At 50.6% G+C, this 15,251-nt stretch overlaps 1 protein-coding gene across 10 annotated transcripts in view; it reads right to left on the bottom strand.

The window, feature by feature from the left end:
• TNIP1 (TNFAIP3 interacting protein 1) overlaps positions 1-15,251 on the bottom strand; it is a 58,196-nt gene that overhangs the window by 28,274 nt on the left and 14,671 nt on the right. For 9 of the 10 annotated variants that reach the window (XM_017875752.1, XM_017875747.1, XM_017875754.1 and 6 more), the window contains 4 exons: positions 7,477-7,648; positions 6,118-6,252; positions 4,623-4,708; positions 2,454-2,534 (listed from right to left, as the gene is read on the bottom strand). In XM_017875752.1, the coding sequence (XP_017731241.1) occupies positions 2,454-2,534; positions 4,623-4,708; positions 6,118-6,252; positions 7,477-7,612 (438 nt within the window). In that variant the 5' untranslated portion in view covers positions 7,613-7,648. The remainder of the gene's footprint in view (positions 1-2,453; positions 2,535-4,622; positions 4,709-6,117; positions 6,253-7,476; positions 7,649-15,251) is intronic. The other variant, XM_017875755.1, reaches the window with a different exon arrangement.

The following is a 15,251-nucleotide window of genomic DNA, read 5'->3' as shown; positions in this document are numbered from 1 at the left end:
CACTACACCGGGCTAACTTTTGTATTTTTAATAGAGATGGGGTTTCACCGCAATGGCCAGGCTGGTCTTGAACTCCCGACCTCAGGTGATCCACCCACCTCGGCCTCGCAGAGTACTGAGATTACAGGCGTAAGCCACCATGCCTGGCCGACATGTGTGTCTTCTGGGGAATGGTCCAAGCATTCATCAGCTTCCGAGGACCGAAGACTCAAAACAGTTTAAGAACCACAGCTTCAGATATTTCAGAAAATCCCAACTAGTACAGTATATAAGAAATAAAGCACACTGTGGGCAAGATAGTTGACTCTCTAGTCTATCTGGAATACTCCTACTAAAGACAATTGCCTTGTTACGCCAATTCCACACCCAAGGACCTACAGTGTTACCCTACCGCAGATGGCACTGGGCCCAGCTCCCCTGGACGGGCATCTAAGGCCCTACAGCCGCAGGTCCCATCTGCAGCAGCATCCTGTTGGGCTCCCCACTTTACCCTGCCTGAACCCCCACACACCGGGTCTGGTGTCTCTGCAAGTGTCCTCTCTGCCTCTGCAAGTTCTGCTCATCCTTCCCACCCTGCCCATGGCTCAGCTCCTCCAGCAGCCTCCCAGAAACAGTTATGCGAATCACAGGACATCAGAGCTACAGGGAGCCTCAGAGATCAGACTGGGAAACCAAGCTATGGGGAGGAGGAACTTGCCCAAAGTCACCCAGTAAGTCAGTGGCAGAGGTATAATGAGAACTGAGGTTTGCTGACTCGCTCTCCAATGCTCTGCTGCACTGACCTCCCATTTCTCTGAACTCTGGAGGAATGGCAACGACTATAACCACAACTTCAGGCATTCCCTGAACACCTGTGTAACGGCGTCAGTGCCACATTCTAACAAGAGGAAATGCTGCTGTTTCAACTCTGCATCCATTCCCCCACTGCCTCTTTCCATAAAGGAGCTGAGATGGCAGATGCTGCTCTATTTAAGGCTCATGCAATACTTCCCATGCCAGCGACTTCTCCAGACTACAAGCTTCAGAGCACGGGGGTGCTGTGTTGTCTTGGCTCAGTGGCTCAGGAAAGACAGGGCACACTGTAGAGCTAATGAGGAACTTACTAAGTGAGTTAAAGTTATCGGTCCAAAGTCAGAGTGAAACACTTTCTGAGCAGGGAATCGTGCCTCCATGGCCAGCATCTCAGAGCCCTCAGGGACAGAACAGGACAAGGGGACAGAAGGTTCCAGGAGACAGAACATAGAGAGCCTTTCTAATACTCAGAGCTGTCTGAGGCAGTGGTGAACCTCTCAACACTGAAGACATGCTAGTTAGCTAGATAACCACCTGAGGGGGCCTTGCACTGGGCACTGACAGGTACACGGGGCAACCAGTGAACACAAGCACATTTGTCAGCCAAACCTTTGTGAAGGGAGGCAGCAGGGATCAACATATCAGTGAAGGGCTAGAGCACTTACTGCTTGCATAACAACAATTAAAGAAAAAAACTTGGCCGGGCGCAGTGGCTCAAGCCTGTAATCCCAGCACTTTGGGAGGCCGAGGCGGACGGATCACGAGGTCAGGAGATCGAGACCATCCTGGCTAACACGGTGAAACCTCATCTCTACTAAAAAAATACAAAAAATTAGCTGGGTGTGGTGGCGGGCGCCTGTAGTCCCAGCTACTGGGGAGGCTGAGCCAGAAGAATGGTGTGAACCTGGGAGGCGGAGTTTGCAGTGAGCCAAGATCACGCCACTGCACTCCAGCCTGGGTGACAGAGGGAGACTCCTTCTCAAAAAAAAAAAAGAAAAAAACTTAAAAGTGGGAAGGAAGGGAGAAGGTAGGAATTTAGGATGTTTAAAGAATCTTCCAGACTTTTCACAATGGTTCTTCAATAAGTCAGTCATTTTAAGAGAGAACAGAAGGAGATATAGTTAGGACAAAGGCAGCCAGCATTGTAAGCTGTGGAAAGAGGATGCTGGGCAGAAGCTCCAGAGCTGTACGAGAAAGAAAGAGAGAGAGAGAGTGTGTGCGTGTGTGTGTGCATGCATGTGTGTAAGTGGAAAGTTGAACCTCCTACCTGTGTACTCCAAGAGTCTGCACAAAGGGTAAATCACCTGTCTTACAGGGCCCCGGGCCTTCCTGACCCTTCTTTCTCCCCCAGGGTTGGAAGCCCACAGACCCAAAGGGCTGAGTCATAGTGTGCGGAGGTGCCTGGCCCCTGGCAGAAGGCAACAGGGCTGGCGAAGAGCCCAGGCTTTCACAACGGTTGGGTGCCTGTGTGCCCCAAGTCGGGGAAGTCACTAGCCCAGGAATTTGCATATGTGAGCGAGAAGCACCCTCTGCTCCTGCCCCTCGTGCATCCCCAAGTGACTCCAGGGTCTGAACAGGTTCTGTGCCTATCACATGGTAGCAAGTGACAAGCCAGAAAGGGGGCAGCAGGTCAAGGCCGGGGGGCCTGCCCGTCCACTCACCGTTTCATTGGCATGGCTGCTGCTCTCTGGTGGAGAACTCTGCTCCTCAGGAGTGACCACTTCAAATTCAGAGGAGGTGCCCTGTGCAGAAAGGAAGTCAGGTGCTGCCCGAGAGAAAAACAGCTCAGCCCTCCTCTGCGGCCTTGTGGCTGAGAGCAGCAAGGGGGACAGAATCTCTTCCCACTTTGAGTTCACAGGGACCGTTACATATCATCTCACATGAGATCACAAAGCAGGATTCTCGACAAGCCTGTCATAGCCCTCTACATAATGTGAGGTCATATCCCCTCGATGGCCAATCCTCTTCTGTAGAAGGGAGATGTGGGACTAGCTGACGTTGAGCCAGCAGCACTGTAGGATTGCACTTTTTAAGGCCGTGTACTTTTTAAATGCTTTCATGAGCTCTATTATTTCTCAGAGTGACCCATGGAGCGGGTCAGAAGGTTATATTCTCTTTGGAAAGATGAGGAAACTACAGCATACAGTTGGTTAATGCAAAAGCAGGGACCGAACCCAAGACTGCAGATCCAGCATTCCTGCCACGGCCCCAGAGTTGTCTCTTAGGCCCAGATGTCTCTGGTCGGTTTCCCAGAACACAGATGGCAGCTGTTATGGCCACCACCAAGCACGGTCCTGTGCTAGCCTTCCCAACTCAGTCCTGGAGATCCCAGAGGAGTGAACTAATCTGAGAAAAGTCCCAGAGATGATTCAACAAATTTGGAGACTCTTTCAGGATTCAACCAAATCCAGGGTGGCCAAGGAATCCCAGATTTTTTCATATCTTTCCGTCATTCCAAGTAGAATTATTGGTCATTCAACCAACTGAGATGCCAATGGCCCACCTGAACCAGCCGTTAGCTCTGGGATCCGGGATTTCCATGTCCCCCTTAAAACTGGTCTGCAGCCTCCCTTCATCCCAGAAAAGGGGCAGGATAGATGAGATGAGTCAGTGCTCAGCTTCCAGCTGACCCTCATGGCCACCAAGAACTCACCTCTGGCTCTTGGCCCTGCCCTAGAAAGTCTCCCTCCTCCATCTACCCTTTCCCATTACCCATGCAATCTCAAAACAGGTCCTTCTTTCCCTGCACCTGATCTATAGGATAAGGATGCTGAACTATACAATCCCTTGTAGGATACCAAGCAAAATTTCTCCAACCAAATCTGTAGATGGTTTCTTTCTTTCTTTCTTCTTTCTTTCTTTCTTTCTTTCTTTCTTTCTTTCTTTCTTTCTTTCTTTCTTCCTTCCTTCCTTCCTTCCTTCCTTCCTTCCTTCCTTTCTTTTTCTTTCTTTCTTTCTTTCTTTCTTTCTTTCTTTCTTTCTTTCTCTTTCTTTCTTTCCTTCCTTCCTTCCTTTCTTTTTCTTCTTTCTCTCTCTCTCTCTCCCTTCCTTCCTTTCTTTTCTTTCTTTCCTTCTTTCTTTCTTTCTTTCTTTTTCTTTCTTTTCTTTTCTTTCTTTCTGTCTCTCTCTCTCTCTCTTTCTTTCTTTCTTTCCTTTCTTTCTCTCTCTCTCTCTTTCTTTCTTTCTTTTTTTTTTTTTTTTTAGAGGGTCTTACTCTGTCACCGAGGCTGGAGTGGTGGCATCAACATGGCTCACTGCAGCTTTGACTTCCTGGGCTCAAGTGACCCTTCTGCCTCAGTCAGCCTCCCAAGTAGCTGGAACCACAGGCACATACCACCACACTCGACTACTTTTTTTTCTTAGAGAGATGGAGTCTCTCTATCCTGCCCAGGCTGGTCTCAAACTCCTGGGTTCAAGCAATCCTCCTGCCTCAGCCTCCCCAAATCCTGGGATTATAGGCATGAGCCACTGTGCCCAGCCTGTAGAAGATAGTTTCTGAGCCCTCTTTGAGAATGTGAGCTCCATGTCACATCTGTCTGTTTTCCTAGCACTGTGCACACTCAGTGATACTTAACAGTATACAACTTAGTAAGTGAGAAGAATTCCTTGTACATATCAGGGTCTTCCTGGTAAGTTTTAACTATGACCTTCATTTCAAAATGGGGAGGCTGAGGCCCCAGAGGGCTTGTGATGGACTTGCCCAATATCACCCAGTGAGTCAGAACACAGTTTCTTGACCTCGACCCTCTTTCTTTATGTTCTTGTATCTGTCAGTAGGACCTTGAGGTCCATCCAGACAACCTCCACCCATGACTCCAAATAAAACTTACACTGGATGGAGGCTTCTGGACTGGTGCTGGCTTGTCACTGGGGCATGCAGGGGCTGTGGGAGGTGCTGTGACATTTGAGTCCTTTCCTGGAGAATCAAGAGAGCACAGATGAACTGATTGGGAAGGGGAAAAGCCCAGGTACCACCCTCACAAGGGCAGCCCTTGACAAAAGGGTTCTCAGACAGGATTCCCCACTTGAGTGTGGGAGAATGGGAGGTGGTCTCATCAGGGCCAGGTAGTCTGAGAAAATGGCCTGCCCTGGAGTGACAGAGCAGAGCCTCAGCAGAGAGACCATGCTCCCTGGGCTTACTGGGAAAATCCCAAGTTGGCTGCTGCTCCTTGCTGCCCCAGACAGGCCTCAATGATAAAGACAATGATTTACAATTTAAAAAGTCTTTATGCATCTATTATCCCAGCCATTCTCATAAAGCCCCATGTGCCCATTTTAAAGGTCAGGACACTGAGGCTTGGGAAGGTCATCAACTTGCCCACAGTCACATAGCCAGCAACTGCAAACTCAGGATTGAGCCTTGGCCCTCCCTCCCTGACTTCCTGCGGTTCTTGCTGCAGGGAGCTCCTTGAAGGCAGCTTCACTTCTCACTCTGGCAGTGGACCTGGCACCAATCAGGAACTCAGGAACACTGCCGAATAGACAAGCAGAGGCTGGAAATGGCCACTGACTGAAGCACAGTGGACTCTGAGGCCATCAGTTTCCTCCATTTGTCCATTCAGCAAATGCAACCACCAGCCAATAGAAGGCTGTCACATTGGCCTGGGCCAGACACCATACAGTAGAGCTGCAGCAGGAGGCATCTGAGTCCAGCTGGGGTGGGGATCATTTCCATCCTGGTCCCAGACCTTGCCCTGGACTTGGAGACATGCCAGAGTAATGCACACTCTGTATGCATGGTAATGCCTCTACCATACATGGGACTTCAAACCCGAGTCACAGTCACCCTTTCCTTTAACAGGCAGCACACGTAACCTTACATCTGAAATACGCTGCAGCAGGCTAACAGGCAAGTCCAGCTTCTTCCCTGGGCCTCAGCTTCCCTAATTGTAAAATGGAAGCGCAGGGCACAACCAGGGAGCTTTCAACTCATATGCCAGCTCCAAGCGACAGGTAGTAACTGCTTAGAGCGCTATACCTGGCACATAGTAGCTGCTCATTAAATATTTGTTCACTAAATATGTTGATAAAGCCCCCAGGCCACAGGTCTGCAATGCAGTCAACTGTTGTGATCTATTACTCATGTCTGCTGGGGCCTCAGGAGTGCTGAGTCACTGGCTATTTTTAACAAGATTGTTTTGAAGTTCCTTCCAAATCTGACCTTCTGGGGGGATGTGTGGCAGCCAAAATACGAATGGAAGGGTAGCCTGTGACCTAAGGATAAACCAGGGGATGTGAGTTTTGGCATAAGAAGGGAGTTCACTGTGAAGGATTTGCGCAGTTTAGTTTCAGGGAGGGTCAGAGGTACCCAGACTCCTCTTATACCTGTGAGCTCAGCCAGGGGGTCGAAGGAGCCCAAGGAGGGAGAAGGTGATGGGAGCAGCTCATTGTCCTTCACTAGCTCCTCTGCCTTCTGCCGGAGCCTGGTCGCTTCCATCTGGGACTCCTCCAAAAGCTCCCCTAGAGGTATTGGGGAAGAGGAAGCAAAAGCATTTACTCAGTTCACTGTGCTGCTTCTCCCTGTCCCAGGCCCCTAACCCTGCTGCTGCCTGGCTTCCGAGGCTCCAGGCCCTGGACTTCACTCCCACCGTTGCTCTGTGGGCCAAATGGGACAAACTCCATGCTGGCCCACCACAAGAAACAGGCTAGAGCAAGGAAGAGGGCCCAGCAATCAGGGGACACAGGAGCGGAAGGAATCTATGAGAAACTCCTCGCCCCGCCCCCGCACCAGCATTCTCTTTCTGCCCCACTCCCTTCACACCCAGCCAGGGGACTCCACAGAAAGCCAGGGGCCCCCCACCCTACCACCATAGCAGCCTGGGCTACCCACAGCCTGAGCCTCCAGGGCAAAGGGCTGCCTGCAGGGCAGAGACCTTGGATAATTCCAACCAGCCCTCTAGGCCTTCATTTTCCTTCTCCTACAAGCGGAGATGGGGAAACTTGACTCCTCCCTCCCCAGTCGGCTATCCCAAGCAAGGATCTGCAAGCAAGGAGAAAGCATTTTAAAAATCAGGGAGCTATGCGCCCCTCTAAAACCTGAGACTAGAAAAGGGAGCAGCAAGGCAAAGGAAGAATTCCAGGAGTGTGGAAGAAAGAGCCCCCTCTGGATGGGAAAATCAATGAAAGCCTTGCCTGGAGGAGAAAGGGATACAGCAACTGGGTGCTGATGCACAGGGACTGTCGGTCATGTGGAGGGAGGTGGGGTTGTTCTAAAGTGAGGATGGCTTGAGCAAGAGCCAGGAGAAGAGAACTGGGGGATCTACCACCTCCTTGCTTCAAGCCAAACTCTGTTCCCTGCTCCAACACCTGGGAACACGTGCCCCAGTTGCCCTGGTGATGCCAGCTCTCCCCATCTCTCGTGCCCCAGAAAGAGGAGGCCATTCTGGTTCCATGGCCACAAACTGGGCCTTCCAGCCCCCTCTCCCTTAGCCCACACCTCCCTCTTGGACTTGAGTCCCGTCATCCTGGTTTTAGGGTGCTGAGGAATCAGGGTTGGGAATACTGTCACCATGCTACATGGTGCATAGAGACAGCTGTGAGGCAGGAGCCAGTGCTGGGCCAGGAGGGACAGGGATGACTTGAGCAAAGGCATATGCCAGCTTCATTCTCCACTGCTGGTAGACGGACTGGCATCACACTCTGCAGGGAGGGGCGCTCGCAGGGAGGGGACAGGGTCTGCTTTACCTAACATCTTTATCCCTTGCATTTTTTCCTTCAGCCGGGAATTCTCCTTCACTAGGCGCTCAAAAGCTGCGGATGCCTCTCCTGAGGGCACGCTGCCCCCAGGGTCGTAGATCCGGTACGGTCCTCTCCCTTCCATGAGGGTAGCTCAGCCCCTGCCGTGGTGCCCGCCTGGCTGTAAGGACAACAGCAGCATATCAGCAGGCTGGCCAGGCCATGGGGGCATCCTTTGCAGAGAAGCTCTAGTGTGTCAATGCCCCAGAAGGCGGTCCCCCGCTTTAGGCTGGTCTGACCATATTACAGCAAAGCAGGACAGTCACCTCCTTTTATCTGGACACTTTGCCTCTATTAATACAACCTTAGAATGACATTAGTTTCTCTTAGCAGCCTCAATGCATTGTTGACTTGTTTGGAACAGGAGTCCAAATAAACAGTAGGGTGCAATGTGGGATACAAGAAAGAACCTGGACTTGGGGAAAAAAAAAACAAATCTGAGTTCATGTCCTGTCTGTGAGGTCCAGAAGAACAGGAATCCCATACGTTTTACCCATCATTGCATCCCCAGAGCCTACCACAGTATTAGCTATGAATTTCGCCCAATAAACACTTACTCAATTAAAGGCCTAGCCATTAATTTACTATGGGATTGTGGGCAGTCCCTTCCCCTCTCTGAGGGAGGGAAATGAAAGTCTTAAGTTAATTCAGTAATCTTTAAAGTAAAATGTTTGTACCCTAAGGGATAAGCAAGTCAACTCAGTCCAAAGTTCCATTTATATGTGTATCATCTTCTTTAAAAAAAGAAAAGAAAAAAACACCCTGACTAATATTTAATACACTGTCACCCTCCTCCGTGAGTCTCATATCATGTATGGTCTGTCCCTTGCAGTTCTAAGGAACAGAGAATTTTTCATCAAACCACTGTCTATTTGAGCACCAAGGCTTTTTTAGTAATTGTTCAGTTTCATCTGCTTTATGTCACTGAAACCAGTTGGAAAGGTGATTTTAGAATCCTAGCTCCGTGACTTAGCAGAGAAGCTCTCTGTCCATTCACTCATCCATTCAACAATTACTTATTGAGCATCAACTCTGTGCTAGGCACCAGTCTGGGTGCTGAGGAATTATCAGCAAACAAAACAGACGAAACTCCTTCATGGAGTTTATAGTCTAGTGGTGAAAGCAGAGGAGGGTGATGGGGAACACATTATTTCAGGTGATCAAAAAGTCTATGGACAAAAATTTGGCAGGGAAGGGTGAGGCAAGGAATTTCATTTTAAATGGAGCTGGGACGAAAGGCCCCATGGAGAAGGAGCTATTTTAGCAAAGACCTGAAAGGGGTGAGGGAACTAGCCATGAAGATATCTGAAGGAAGAACACTGTTGGCAGAGAGAACAGTAAGGGCAGAGGCCCTAAGGCTGAAACACCGAGCCAGCCTCCAGCCCTCCAAACAGCTCTCCAGCATGAAAGGGCCCCCAAGTACAGACTGTACCACCCTGCTTCCGGAATGGAAATGAAAGATCAGAGTGAGAAAGGATTAATGGCAACACCACCATCCTTGAATCATCTCCTTGCCAGGCACTGCATTAAACCCTTCAGATATACAATCTTGGTGGAGCGGCACAGTATCTAACATGTATACTAATCTATCTGCATTTTACAAAGAAGAAACTGAGGTTCAGAGAGGTTAAGTAACTCAGCCACAATGACCCGGCCAGCAGTAAGAGCCAAGATGCAAAGTCAGCTCTGCCTGCTGTGACTCTAACCCTCACCACACTCACACAGCCAGGACACAGAGCCAGAGGGGCAGACCGGGAGTTCAAGTCTGTTTGTAGGGCAGCACCACGCTATCGGGTCACCTCTGGGCAGTTTCCCTTGCCCTGCAGCATAAGAACCAAAAAGGACTTTTCCAAGAGCATCCATAGGATGGATTGGGCCAGACCAGAAAGAAAAACAAAGTTCTGATGAGCAGGACCCCTGCTCCCAAAGACTGACAGACAGAAGATGAATACACCATGTGGGAGGCACCCACACCCTGCTGAGCCCGAGAGGCAAAGGACAGCTACCCACATGCCCAAGTCATCACCTGGCTTAGGGGTGACTTGTTTTTAACCTGAAAGGTCAATGTTCTACTGCAGAGCACAAAGCGCAGATGTTTCCACTGAAATAAGATACAGTGTGGGGGCAGCACTTAGCACTGTAATGGCACATAGTAAAGTACTCAAAAATGTTGACAGATGTTGGAGGTCCTTCCCCTCTGCTCGCCTCTGTCCTCACGAGCCTTGCCACCCGGTACAGCATGTGTCTGACCGGTGCGGGCACTGGCCATCCAGCTGGGAACTTCCTGAGGCAGGAGCATACTCTGCACATCTTTATATCCTGTCGGGAGCACAGGAGGGTGGGCCTTCCTTGAGAGCTGCTTGGAGTTCAAGAACAGTGAAACAGAGGACTAGAAGGGGCCTGGAGCCACCTTGCATGAAAAGGACAGCAGTGTCCTAGTTCCTGTCCACCACTATGCATGCACCCCACATGGAACTCAGTCAACACCACAAGAAGGCGTGGGGAATTTCTTACTCAATGTCTGCCTTGTCCTGTAGATTAGAGGCTGCATTAGGACAGAGAGCAGTTCATTCTCTGTGCCAGGGTATCTTCAAAGTGGCCCAGAGTAGGGCCTCGGCAAACCTTGAATTCAGAGAAGTCAGACTGAAGGGAATAAGCCCTTGACCCTGGCCCTGCCTCCTGCAAGGCCATGTCCAGCATCCCACAGAGAGCCTAACCCTGACCCACTGACCAGATGCACTTGGACACCCAGACACTTCTAGAATCGGGGCTGGGCCAGCCATGCTCCCTTAGAGAGGCCCAGATGTAAGGTCAAGGGACAAAGCAGGATGCAGGATGTGGGAACTGAAACCCACCCCATGTCCTCTGAAACACGCAACACTCAGTTTCTCTTGGCGCTGGGGAGTCAACAGGGAAAAGGGTTCATGAGAAGCAAAAAGGGGGCAGAGCTTGGGAAGAAAGAAAGGCAGTGGGCAGAGGAAACACAGGAGAAATATCCTATTGTGGGAAAACCCTCTCTGGAGATCAGAGGAGCCGCCCCCGGAGGGCCTGGACTTCTGGAGGAAAGAAAGACAAAGAGGGAAACAGGGAATTTCCAGGTCCTGCTGACTTCATGCCCAGACGGTCAGCGGCAGCCCCTGGATGACCACTGGGCAGACAGGAACTCTCCCTCTGATCAGTGAGGTTTTTATAACTTCTCCCAGAGAGAGGATTCATTCTCAGGATGACAGAGCTGGAGGGGACTCTCCAAGGGCAATGAGGCGAATCCTGCATTATCAGGTGGGAGAGAAATGCGCCCAGAAACACTCAGTGGATGAGGGGCTGCATTAGAACATGATGACGGCATGTGCTCCCCTCTGCTGTCCTCAAACCACAAGTGTGTTTTCAAAGGCGAAAAGGAACCACTGACCACTCCCCTCCATACAGCAATATCTGGAGTTCAGAGCCCAAGAGTCCTTGGGCATGAGCTCATCTGATTCTCACTCATGGCACAGGCAGTGCAGCAAGGCAAGGCCCTGAGCAGGGAAGGCCAAGGTCACAAAGGAGTCAGGATGGAGCTGGGACCAGAAGATCCCTGCTCTCCCTCCAGGGTGCCCACAGCCCATCCTCCATTTCCCTTCCTGCCCAGCAATCCAATGGCACACCACAGGCCCCCGCCACATCTTCTCGCGTAGTCTCTATCCACCTGGCCTGGTTCCACAAACTACAAATCAGCAGGTGCTCCACCAGCAGTGGGACTCCAGCCCCCCTTGCCCAAACCAGAAACAGCTGGTGGTATAGAAGCAGCCAGCGCAGACTTCCTTCCAAAACAAGACCTCAGCCAGGGAGGCCTCCACAGCCCGCCCCAGAGGGGCCCTGGGGCTGCCCACTGGAACCAGAAAGGCCCAGTTTTGGGGCAGAAAGGGGCCCAGACAGACTGCAGGTCAGGCAACGACCACAGAGTGTGAAGATGGAAATGATGCTGCTGAAACCGAAGGAGCCACCCACTAGCAGGCAAGCACTTGTGGGTGGCAGGGAGGCAGTAGTCTCCAGGGCTCAACTCTCAGCCCTACCCCAGAAAGAGAGGGGTGTGATAGAGACTACATTCAGAATTAAATTTACATTCCAGCTTTTGCACTGAAATGCTTTGGTCTGTCAGATTATCTTGCCATTAGCCATGTTCTGGTGCCTGCGGAGTGGGGTGGCCCCAGACCCTCCAAATTATATTCACTTGCATAGCCACTAACATTTGCAAAATACTTCATCGTGTCCCAAGCATTGTTTTTCCATCTGATTATCACAACAGCCCTGGGAAGAAGGCAGGGCTGATACCTGCATGATGGATAAGGAAACTGAAGTCCAGCTTAGGGACTTAATCAGCCCAATTGAATGCTTCTGGTCACTGGCAGCATCCTGGGGTCAGCTATCCCTGCAACCCTGGAGCAGGCGATGCCCTCCCTGGCCCAGAGGGAAAAGTGTAAGCAAATCTCTGGTACAGGGAGGTGGAAGGTCATGGAGGCCAACATCTACCTCCCCAGCAGAGGCAAAGGCTGCCAGGGATGCTGGCAGGTGGGCTGGCAGAGGGGGCATAGGGAAGGGGTCTCCAGGAAAGATGGCACAGAACAGAATGTCAGAGAGGTCTGTCTTAGTGTCTACTCTGCTGTGTATGGAACCAGGGGTTCATTCCCTCACATGCAAGGGGAGGAGCATGGGCCACAGAGAAACCGGGTGATGGCTAAAGCTGGCCTCAGGATCAAGAAGACCCAAGCCTCAGGAGCTAGCAGCAAGCTGCAGGAAGAGAGGGAGCCAGCACCATGGAAACATCGCTGCCTTGGAGGCAGGAAGAAAGGTCCACACAGGGAAGGTGCTCAAGGCCAACCTTGCAAACACGAGGCCTGAGAGGGGGCCTCACCTGCACTAGCCTCAGCTCCGTCCACCCTGTGGGCTGTGAGACCCTGGACCAGCCACTCACCTTTCCTGAGCCTCAGTTGCCTCATTTGTAAAACAGGAGTAATAACAGAACCTACCTGATAAAAGATCAAAGAAATCAAATGAAACAATGTGTATAGTTGGAAGGGAATTCTCACTTTCTACTTTATGCAATACTCCCTGATTATCTGATTTAACAAGAAACACATCCTTGTTTTATACATCCTTGTTTTATAATAAGATTTCCAAAATAATAAGCGTATACAGTAACTAGCTCAGTACTTGGCACACAGCAGATGCTTAATAAAAGGCTGAGGCAACCCCACAACCGTGCCCAGCTGACCTAAGGGCCAAGGCTTTCCCCATATGTTCCCTCCTTTAACAGGGGATTTTAGGCTCTTTGGTCAACTCAGTAAGCTAGGTTCTGGCCTCCAGTTATTCGCTAGTGATCTCAAATCACCATTTAACTGTGGTTAAGCAGGGTGCCTGGGCACACCACGGCTAGTGAAGATGTAGCTATAAGAAGCCCTTGAACCACGATGCCACACTCACCAACGACTGGGAATCTGAGCCTCATTTCCTCTGTTGTAAACGGGAATATCCTGCAATTCCACCCAAGGATGAAAGGAAGTGAGACGCCATGATATCACATTGCACACATAGACAAAAAACTGTCCACATATTTGTGTTATGATGACCTCCAGTCCTCCCTCACCAATTTCCAGGCTGGGGAGACTGCAGCCTCAGGTCCATCCATCAAAGGCCAGGTCGGATTTTTCAGGCAGTGACACCACTCTGTTCAATACTGTAATGGTGGACACCTGCCATTCCACATTTTACCAAACCCACAGAACATACACCACCAAGAGGGAACCCTGATGTAAACCATGGACTCCAGGTGATAGGGGTGTCAATGTAGATTCATCAGCTGTCACAAATCTACCACTCTAGTAGAGGATATTGATAATGGCGGAAGCTATGCATGTTGGGTTGGGGGGAGGCGCAGTATATGGAAAATCTCTGTACTTTCTTCTCAATTTTGCTGTGAACCAAAACTGCTCTATAAAAAATACGGTCTTTCAAAAAGACAAAAGGACCAGGCTGCGCTCTCCTGATGGCTGTCAGGTTCACACATCAGTGAGGACACAGCACCTACTTGAGACAGTGTGTATTCAAGGACTCCACCCTGGCATCCTCACCAATAAGGAGCCCAGACTTAACTCCTCCATCCTTGCAATCAACTGAGCAATAATGAGGCTGCAGGCACAGAGTCTCATATAAACAGCTAGGGCTCCAGAACTGTGGGATCTAGCCAAGGTACACTAGGGTAAACACTTAACACTCACTAGGCCTCAGTTACCTAAAAGAGGGAGCTGCAAAATAGTAGTAACATGGGGGGTTGCACTGGACAATCTTTAAGGCCCCTTCTAATTCTAACATTTCAGAATCTGAAATTTATTAGCACTACTTTCTTTAACCTTCTAATGTTAAGATGGCTCCAATCCCCAGCTCCAGTCCCTTCTAAGGCCCAGGTGGATTTCCCTAACCCATCAGTCCTCCCATAAGAGCTTTCATGGGTGCTGTCCCCTCCCCGAGTGCAGTCAGAGACCCTCAGCTGACATCCACAGCCCTGTGCCAGGTCCTCCCCTCCTGCCTAACTTGTACCAGGCTCCGGCCAAGCCTGCTCTGTGTTCCTCAACATGGCACATATCTTCCCATGTCCTTCATCCTCCCCTCCCCTGAGTCACCCACAAAGGAGGCCCCACTGTCTCCACCAAGCCTCCGAGGCCCAGGTTACACACCACCTGCTGAACACCTGAGCCAGAATTCACACTGCAAAAGAGGACTGGAGAGCACCTAACTAAGCCAGAGAGAGGGTGACAGTTCGTTAGGTGCTACCCTATGCCAGGCGCTGGGCTGCACCATTATGCACATGACCTCATTTTCTTCTTGCCACACAGAGATGGAAATTATCATCCACACTTTCCAGCAAGGAAACCAATAGACGCAGTACATGGATGAGGAAGCAGACTCAGAGAAGTTAAGTCATTTGCCTGAGAATACACAGCTGGTTAGTGGTAGAACAAATAATGCAGCCTCAATCTGTCAGATTCCAAAACCGGTGCCCTTTCCACTGCTCTGCACTGCCTGGAGAGGCGGCAGGCTGACGCTCAGAGGTAGGAAACCAGACCTGCTTTCCAGTTCTCCAGAACATGCCCCAAGTTCCTAGCCCCTGCCTTTATATGTCTCTAGCTTTATATGCAACCAGGTGGCAATCTGCCCCTCATCACCTGCAGTCAACAGGGTTTAGAATCTCAGGCTGGAAGGGAGCTCAGAGGACATTCCATCCTGTGCTTACCCAGTCCTCTGAGGAGCCCAGGGACTCCAGCTGGCCAACTTCAGCAATCCAGATCTCACCAACTTCCTCCCCAAAACAACTCCTGGGGCAGCCAGCACTGGCTATAGTTAGGCTGCTCCCAGTTCTGTTTCTACTGGCCCTTCTCCCCCATCTGTGGTCCCCTGGAATAAGGAACAGGATGCCCATCTTCAGCATGACAGCCCTGAAGACATTTGGAACCTGCAGCCTTCTCTTGAGGTTGATCAGCCCTTTCCCCTGTACTGTTCCACATAGGGGCTGCCCCCTCTCCAGCCCCCCACCAACCCTCTACCCCACACTATCTCTAGCTGGTTCTAGCACTGGACCCAACAATCCAGGCATGGTTTGCCTGACCAAATGCAGAGTGACTTTCACCTCCACCCTTTTAGGTAGTATATTCCTACTGAGGTAGCCTGAGTATACATTTGCTTTTCTTACA

Source organism: Rhinopithecus bieti, unplaced genomic scaffold, assembly GCF_001698545.2.
Source record: "Rhinopithecus bieti isolate Rb0 unplaced genomic scaffold, ASM169854v2 scaffold_7673, whole genome shotgun sequence".
NCBI classification, from domain to species: domain Eukaryota; kingdom Metazoa; phylum Chordata; class Mammalia; order Primates; family Cercopithecidae; genus Rhinopithecus; species Rhinopithecus bieti.
This window is presented reverse-complemented; position numbering and strand designations above follow the sequence as displayed.